Source organism: Coffea arabica, chromosome 9e (assembly GCF_036785885.1).
Source record: "Coffea arabica cultivar ET-39 chromosome 9e, Coffea Arabica ET-39 HiFi, whole genome shotgun sequence".
NCBI classification, from domain to species: domain Eukaryota; kingdom Viridiplantae; phylum Streptophyta; class Magnoliopsida; order Gentianales; family Rubiaceae; genus Coffea; species Coffea arabica.
The window spans coordinates 26,376,751-26,386,101 of record NC_092327.1 but is presented as its reverse complement, the minus strand read 5'-3'; the positions used below and the strand labels follow the sequence as shown (position 1 = coordinate 26,386,101).

Here is a 9,351-nt window from a genome sequence, read left to right as displayed (position 1 = left end):
ATGTTATATAGTTGCCTGTAAAATTACAGTTCAATCGGAGTACTGTAGCATGCGAAATGATCGGAATACCCCTGACTGCCAAAAGCTTCATTTTGCGGACAGTTTTGTGATCTCACACTTTTGGCTTCGTTTTTCACCTTGATCCGTATCAAATCAGTCTTTGGCCAAAACATGAAACTTTTAGCCCTATGTTTCAGCTTTCCAACGCATCTAAAACGCCTCAAACGGTATTTTGTAGCCTGAGTTATTGTTATTTGAATTCAGTACTGACAACCGTACTGACAAGGACATTCTGATTCTGTAATCTATACTTTCGACCTGGATCAATTGTGAACTGGATTGAGTTGTCTTCATGAAAGTTGTAGCCTTTTGTCTTAGTTTCAAAACGGTATAAAGTTCACACCAATCCGATAAACGTAGCTCTAGTTATGACCAAAATGTTATAAGATGTCGAATTTGCCATTTAGTCTTTTGCCTTCAAAACTTGATTTCCGATTGGATTATTATACTTGTGTTGTACTTGGATGATTTTGAGCCCATTGAACGGCTATTGTGATGAGATTATTTGTATGTGTTTTGGGGCTGAATTGAGAAAAAATAATGAAGCCATAAATGGCTGAAAAATAGGTAAATACAAAGGGCGTGTTGTCCAAATTTACACTCGAGAGTTAGGTAGAGGTACTCGCGACTTGAGTACGAATTCGGGAACGAATATCCCTTGAATCGTTTAGGATATTCAAGTTTTCTTTCATAGAAGTATATAAGTTAGAATTCGGCCGAAACTTGTACCCTTAAAAAATGAAAGTAACGACTAATAGAAATATATTAGTTTCAAATTTCAAAGGTTAATCACTTTAAAGTTTCACCGTTTTGAAAGCAAGCATGAGTTTACAAATATTCTCCAAATAAGTTTCAATTATGTGATTCTCGTTAAACGAAACGTTTAAGTTTCGAACTTTAGTTACTTTCAAAAGTTCTTAAACAATGTTTTATCGCAGATTTGGACTCCACACACGGAGTAATACCCGAACGTAACCTGTAAAGGCACCGCATCTTTTGGTGAGTGCTTCCAAATACCTGATTGAACTGGACACTTGTTTTCAATGCTTGACCAATGTGATTTAATGATATGTAATTTGTTTGATCGGGCAAGAGTGTATTTTATCGCACTTGCCCTAATATGATATATATTTATTTATTGTTGTAATTGACTTGATATACTTGTACTTGACTTGTAAGTGCTAAACGGCAGCATGTACCACACTTAATGTGAGTGGGAAGTGCCTCTCATTCCCATCTCCGTACTTTTATTTTGATTCAGTCGATTGGAGATGATATCTCATCGACTTCTTTGGGATCTAAACCCAACTGGCTAGTTAATCGAGTCGAGCTGACAAGGGTTTGGTCGATTAGATAACGAACCATGGGTATCTAGTGTTGTTGAGTGGAGTGTTATCTTCTCGACTAATCGGTATACTCGAGTATTACCACCAGTGTTTATCTTGGAGTTCGGGCTCGGTAAGGGATTTGGATGGTGGATGGAGAGTAATTTAAGTGGTGCTCTACTGGATTGGTTACTTACTTGAAAGTTGACGGAGTGTCAACTATTACTTGATCAAACTCTGGTGATGCAATGGGAATTTGGCTTCTAAGAGCCATCCGTATCCTTATACTTTGGAATGATTAGTACTTATCGTGTTATTGTTTCGTTTTAAAAGAAAAACTTTATACTCGCTCACTTTGAGATTTACTACTTGAAGTGTTATTACTCACTTTTATGAACTTTTCATACTCATTACTTTGCTACGTGATACTTGCACTTTTAAATAATGGTCAACTTGTTATTTGGAACCTCACTGGGCTTTTAGCTCATTCCACGCCATTTGTTTTCCTTATAGGGGGTACGACCGAGGCGTGAGACTGGTACAGAGTAGTCTAGTTTTGAAGTTTTGAAATGGTACTCATGCTAGCACTCGACTAGGGTTGATTGTACTCGAATTGTAAACACTTTGAAGTATTTTGGTGTCTTGAAGTTTTGTATCTGGATTTGAGCATCAATGTATATATTAAGTTGAAGTGGATGTGTTATTTATTTTCTATGAATGTACGTTATTTTTCTTGAATTATGAGTGAGTGAGTCCTGACGAGAGTTGGGCAGGCGACCCGCCGAACCCTGGGGTATGCCCTAGGGGGAGGTGGGGCCGTCACAGGTTTGGGATTCAAGGATTTGCAGAACTTCAACAAAGCCTTGCTGGCTAAACAGGATTGGAGACTGTTTTCCAAACCAAATCTATTAGTCAGCAAGGTCTTGAGGGCAAAGTACTTCCATAGGGACTCAATCTTTAAGTGCAAAGTCCTAAAGTGTGCTTCCTAGATTTGGCAAAATATGATGAATGTGAGAGATTTTGTGCAAAATAGAACTAGAAAGAAGATAGGCAATGGCAATGCTACAAACATTTGGGAGGATAGCTGGATCCCTGGAAATAAGGATGGAAAAGTCACATTTGCAATGTCTCAGAATTGCAACATCAGAAGAGTAGATGAGCTTATCAGTGGCTTTAGATGGAGAAAACCATTGGTACTTAGAACCTTCAACAGGAAGGATGCTGACGAAATCCTAGATATTCCTATAAGTATCTCAGGAAGGAAAGACAGCAATTACTGGTTACATAGTGGCAATGGCATCTATACGGTCAATTCTGGATACAAGGCATTGAGTAGAGAAACAACTCAACATATAGGAAGAAGAGCTGATGAGGCAGAAACGAGCTCAGCAAACTCCAATGGAAAGCAATGGAAGTGGTTGTGGAAGCTGAAAGTCAAAAGCAAGATAAAACACTTCATTTGGAGGAGTCTAAATAGGCTACTTCCAGTTAATGGTCTGGTGTTAATAGAACACACCATGGAGATCCAATATGTGATGGCTGTGGAGAACACAATGAATCTATTGAACATATGTTTTTTCAATGCAGCAGAGCTCAAGAGGTATGGAAGATGGCCCCAATACAGTGGGATGGGTTAACTGAACAGACAGGGAATTTTAGAGTTTGGTGGACTGCAATGCTGGAAGCCTCATGTAGGACAGAGGGTAGGGAGCATATAGAGCTTACTACGAATATCCTTTGGCAAATATGGAAAAGGAGAAATGAATGGAAGTTCAATGCTAAACGAAGGCATCCTTGGAAAACAGTTAACAAGGCTCAACAGGAATGGCAAGAGCAAGCCTCAGCTTGGAGTAAGGAGACAATGATCCCTGAGGATGCTGAAAGAGATGGAGAGGAAGTAGAACCAGTGGAGGTACGAAGGGATGAAATGTAGATCAGAATATCAACTAGTGTGCAGAAACAGACCAATAGTGTTGGTACTGGGATTTTAGCAACTAACTTCAGCCATCAGGTGGTGTCAGCCTGGGCATTAATTGATAGGAAAACAGTGAATCAATTGCAGACTATCGCAGAAGCTATGAAGATGGCCATTATAAAGGCCAGACATCAGCAATGGCAGAAAATTACAGTCCATATCCCCAGCCCACAGCTGCTGAAAGTGATTACGACGGGGGTGGCTAAGGATATCAAAATGTCTACTTTGGCTGATGATATTAACAACCTCAGAGCTTTGTTCCAGAAATGCTCTTTTTGTCTAGATAGGAGATTAGATAAAAGATGTGATATGATTAGTGATTATGCCTTAGGCATATTTCAAGATGAGGAATGGATCAATCCTCAGTGTGTCTAACACTTTTGTATAGAATTTCTTGAGACTTTGCTCATATAAGTGTACTTGCCAATCAATACAAAATCTACCGTTGCAGAGAAAAAAAAAAAAAAAAAAAAAGAAACATGTGTAGAAGAAGAAAACTTTTGAGAACTGTATATTAAATTTCTAAAGTTATGGTCTATCTACAATTTGACCCCAAAAGAAATATTTAAGTAGAGGTATAATAGTAATTAGGGTTGCAAACGAATCGAATTGTGAGCAGCTCGAGTCCGAATCGACTCGAGCTCGGTCAGCTCAATTATATATTTATTTTTTATTTTTTATTTTAATAGTAAAATTACATATATATATTCCTAATATTTTATTATTTGTAAAGAAAAATTAATATTTTATTATTTTTAAAATAAAATATTTATTTTTTATTTTTTAAACTCGAGTTTTACATTTTGAACTCGTCGAACTGGAGCTCAAGTTCAAGATTCATAAATTTAAGTTAAAACTCGGATCGATTAGACCAAAATTCGAGTCGGTTCGGCTCGTTTGCACCTCTAATAGGAACTTTTTTTGACGTTGTTAATACAAGTAATTTTCATCTACTTTCCATTTTACATAAAATTATAGAGACATAAAATGGTCATTTGTAAACCATAGGGGTATAATGTCATAAAATGTGATACGACAGGAGGGTTAATGGGAATGTACCCTATTCTGATGTATATTCACTAAAACTATGTAGAAAAGGTTTAGGCTTTTGTTCTAGAAATACACTTTTTGCTCCTGGTTGCTAACTAAAATTAAGTATCTAACCAATCCTAAGTTCCTTCGGAGCATTGAGATTCTTTCATCTGTGTTTTTTCTGTTTTTTGTTTTCTCTCTTTTTTCGTTATTGCACAATTTTACAAGCTTCAAGGAGAGCTGTTTGATTATCAATCTTCATCAAGGCGCAAATAACACTCCCTATTATTTGTCACGATCTAAAAAGTATGATAAATTAATAGAATGAATAAAGAGCAGCATCACTATTTTTACATTGCATACGATCTTAGAAAGAGCAGAAAATCATGCTTTTCGGCTTTAAACACTCCAACAAATTATTCTAAATTTATTTTTTTTTAAAAAATTATTCTAAATTTTAGAAATTAAGAAGAAACTAAAAAAGTTTGAATCCAAATTGGGCAATCATAGAAAGAGGATATTGCTAGCTAGTCAAACATCAATTTCTTTTTTTTTTTTAATAAAGGCTGTGTACTAATTGACCATGCAAAAAAGAAACGAGACCAAAAGATTAGCACTTGTAAAGAGTAAATTTGCCATCCATTAATATTGCATTGAGTCCACTTACAAAAAAATTGACTCTAAATCACAATATAAATTATAAATTTTCTAGACGATAGATACAAATATAAGAATCTTTAAAATAAAAAAAAAATAAGTTATCCATTAGCTTGTTTCAATCGCTTAAATCATACGTTATTTAATATAGGGATTTCCTATTGCGTTTCTGCCAACCCAAATCTTACGATGCAGAGGTTGACTCAAATTTCCTCCAGAAGTCTTTTAGGATAGGACAACGTATTTGGGCTAGAAAGGATAACATGCAATGATGCCCCATTGAAAACTGTTTTAAGCTGCAAAAGCCCAACTTCATTCTTGATAGCTTGGAGAACTTAGCCCAAGAACACCAAGTAGCAATTGGGCCTGAAGTGGTTTATCAGTATCCCATTCAATTTATAGGGAGAATCCCATCTTTTTGCGAAAATTTTGTCCGTAAAATTTTTCTGCTCTATAATATGCTCATTTTTTATATTTTGAAGTATCATTTGTTGTTAGCTTAATAAAAGATCCATGTTATTTCCAATAGCTTAAAAATGACATTGCATGGATTCGACTGCAGTCAGCACAAAAAATGAAAGCATATTTGAATTTTTTTTTTAGTGAAAGCATATTTGATTAATATCCATCCACTGATAATAAGGTAAAAGAACCCAAGAACTTTTTACCTTTTGAAATTGTGTGATATAGATTAGTAACTACATTCCTATTTCTATCAAAAAAAATAAAAAAGACACGGATAGAAATTTTTCATGCATTGAAAAACCCTGGACCAAGCCCTCACTCCGAATAAGAGTCGGACTCTATGGGGCTTCACCAGATTGAATCCGAATTAGTCTCACTAAAGGGTGGGAATACCAGATGCTCAGAGCCAAAAAAAAAAAATCATGCTGTGATATAGAATTTTTTCATGCTATCTCTGAGAAACCTTTTCAATACGGTCTGGAATGCTAGCTTCCGTTCATAATTTTGCTACCAATGATACACGTGGAATCTTTTTATGGCGGTTTATGTACATAAAACGTGCTAGTATCTATAATTACGTTGATGATTATATTGTCTGAATCAATCAAAACTAGTTGAGATTCCCGAATTCAAATCAGCCAAGAAAATGAAAGCAGTTAAATGTTAAAAAAATAGAAATATCGCATTCAGGGTTTTCATTCTATTGAAGCCATTGACTATTAAAAGTTTTGTGGATCCCCAAGAACGTGATCATGAAAGAGATAGTGAGATAAGAGCCCTTTTCCTCTTTGGAATTTCTTATGTAAGCGGATTTCTCTTTTTCTGACGGTAGATATGGAGTATCTAAGCCCCTTTTAGAAAAATCGAGTATATGACAAAAAGGGTTAGAGAAGTCCCTCTTCGATCGTTTAAATTGTTTTATGAACTATGGCCTACAATATCTATCTTAAGCCTTCACAAGATCTTGAAAAGTGCCTCTTATAAATTTTTTACACTGTCTCCAGCTCTAAAGTCTAACACCACCACCCCCAATTCCAGCCGGGCCGACCCCAAAGAACAATAGTAGCCCTAGCTAGTTTAAAATCAGCACGCCATTAATTAATTGAAACTGATGTTCTGTCCCATCACTTGTTCCACGTTGTGACGAGTTCTGATTACTTCGAAATTCATAAATGTATTCTATGACCGAGAACATTTTGGTTTTACACGTTATATTCTTGTAAGTTATAAAGCTTACAATTTATCACTTGCATATATGCTTAAACTTGGACTAATGTTTCGTACAATATTTGTCGTAAACAAATTTTTTACATCAGTGTTTCCAGATGGATATTACATAATCTTGATTCGCATTTCAATTATTAGTTTTGCATGTATGGAAGCAATTTAAGCCATTACAAAAAAAAAAAAAAAAAATTTCTAGTGTAACAACATAAAAAGTATTTATTCATAAAATTTATTCTAAGTTCGACCATGACTCTGGTTAATAATTCATTAAGAGTATAAAAAAGAGTAAATAGCACGTAACGAGAAACTTAAAAAGGAGAGGAGGGGGAGAGGGGAAGCCATGGTTTCTTTTCTTACATAATACAGCACCAAAATGCTTCTCTCTCTTTCGCTTGAATCGCACAAATTGTATGGAAAAATCATATTTCTTTTCAAACTAAAGAGATATATGTGCGTGGCTATATATCCATGTAAAGGTTGGTATATATTTTTATGCAACAGTGATTGAGATATATATATATATATATATATCCAGATAACGATGACAATAATGAACTACCATTATTGTGTTGATGACATTCATTTAATGTATAGGAAACCCTACCATATGCACCTCCTTGCATGTTATTGTGGAAATGGTCCCCATAGTGAAAGCATAACATGGATTCTTGCTTGCACCTGAAAAATTCTAATCCATCATTAAATGATCTTCCAATCCAAGTTCTTGGAATCTTCACAAACACTTTGTAAGGTATGCAATCACTTTCTACTATATATCAACCTCTGCGAATAAGAGAAAGTTAACCATTTCTATTGCTAGTAGGTCCATGAAAAAAGCGTATCATAGTACCTGGCTGGCTTTGTCACTAGTCTTGATTATTCTCTTCTTTTTGAAATCCAAATAAAGAAAAGGGTATCCATGTTTTCAATTATCTTGTGTCATTAGCACGAAAAAATTGACCTTTACCTTTCTCCAAAAGAAAAAAAAAAGAAAGGAAAATTTGACCTTTTATCTGTATGATCATTTTTTTTCTTCATTTTGTCCTTCACAAGGATGCATAAAAGTGATTGCATACCAAATTTTGGCCTTGGACTTGGACTTCCAATTTTTGGCCTCCTAAGTCGGTCATAACTCGTACGTTTTGAAGATTGTGCGTGTCGGTGTGTGTGTGTGTGTGCGTGTGTGTGTGTGTGTGTGTGAGAGAGAGAGAGATAGAGAGAGAGAAGTGTGTGAGAATGAGAGAGAGATCGAGGGGTGACTGGTGAGTGTGTGGACTGTGTCTGGTTGTGTGGGATTAGTAGGGGATTATGAATATTCTTACTTCATAAGCTAGATGATAAAGAAATGATTAGAGAGGTCGGGCTTGAAAAACACAATTACAGCATAAGTTAAGGATTTGTTGGATTCTGTGTCACCCAAAACATGATCAAGAAAAGAAAACAAAAGGGATTGTTTTCTTGTTTCCTTGTTTTGCCTCCCCTTCTAATATATCACTTCGAAAAGGGCCATGATCATCAAAAGATTAAAGAAACTAAAGAAAACATTGGGTCAACCCTGTTCAATAATCTTTTGTGGGTGTAGCCATGTGCTGGGTCAAATGGAAAACTTAGTGACAAAAATATTCTTAACCATCCATCCTTACTAATCTTCTCAACCTTTCTTTGTCATGTAATTATACAATTTTCTTGCCAGTACATGCTAACATGATTAATAGTTGGGCCCCACACTAATCATGTTTAACAATGATTTATTACTGTCGACATTCTATTTCTCTTGAAGAGTTGTTAAGCTTGTCGATTTTAGATTCCACATAAAACAAAATTTAGTACATTAATCAAATTCAATACATTGAAAAATGCAATTGCATGTTGAACTTTTGCATTTGATTGCTGCTCCACTACTCTCTCTCTCTCTCTCTCTCAAAGCCCACTTCATTTTTTCACTTTTTTGTTTATTTAGCTCACTTTGCAAAATCAGCAAACCTAGTAGAATCCCTTTGGAGCTCTCCTTCGACCTCTGTCAAGTAAATGGTGCTGGATGAATTCTAACAAACTCATTAATGACATTATTTTTGTTTTCTATCAAAAAAAGAAACTTCTCATAGCCTCCCCACCCCTCTCCCCAAAATAAAAGAACAAAGAAGAGAAAAGGAAGTGATTGGTCATTGCATTAATATTAATTATTTGGTAATTTTACTTGAAACCATCACATTGACATCTTCTTTTAAACAAGAATACCAGAAAATCCATATATATTGTGGATTTATAGCTATATGCTACCATATAATTAGAGGTGTCAAAATGGGTGACTTGGGCGGGTTTGGGTTGGGTAAAATGGGTAATGAGTATAAGTGAGTCAACCCATTTATATCCATTTAATTAGATGGATATAAATGGGTAAGTCAAAAAATGAATTGGGTAATCTAATTACCCATTTATAACCCATTTATTTTAACTTTTTGTAAAGTCATTTAAATTCATCTTTGCAAACTAAGTTATCTATCCCTTTTGTAGTTATCAATCCCCTTCTAAGTTATCAAAAAGCCTAATTATCAATTTTTTTTCCATTTATACTCTATGTCACAAATTACATATTATCTAATAATTGAA

General features: G+C 35.1%; 1 protein-coding gene and 1 long non-coding RNA gene across 2 annotated transcripts; both read left to right on the top strand.

Annotated features, from left to right (window-relative positions):
- The first annotated feature begins 1,024 nt into the window (after nucleotides 1–1,024).
- On the top strand, nucleotides 1,025–2,092 carry LOC140014536 (uncharacterized). The gene is made up of 2 exons (XR_011821304.1): nucleotides 1,025–1,059; nucleotides 1,899–2,092. It is a non-coding gene; the product is annotated as an uncharacterized lncRNA (long non-coding RNA).
- A 294-nt stretch (nucleotides 2,093–2,386) lies between these two features.
- On the top strand, nucleotides 2,387–3,735 carry LOC113709938 (uncharacterized). Its single transcript, XM_027232780.1, has 3 exons — nucleotides 2,387–2,802; nucleotides 2,973–3,297; nucleotides 3,397–3,735. Exons 1-3 carry the CDS (start codon nucleotides 2,387–2,389, stop codon nucleotides 3,733–3,735), a joined length of 1,080 nt encoding a protein of 359 aa, XP_027088581.1.
- The last annotated feature ends 5,616 nt before the right edge of the window (nucleotides 3,736–9,351 follow it).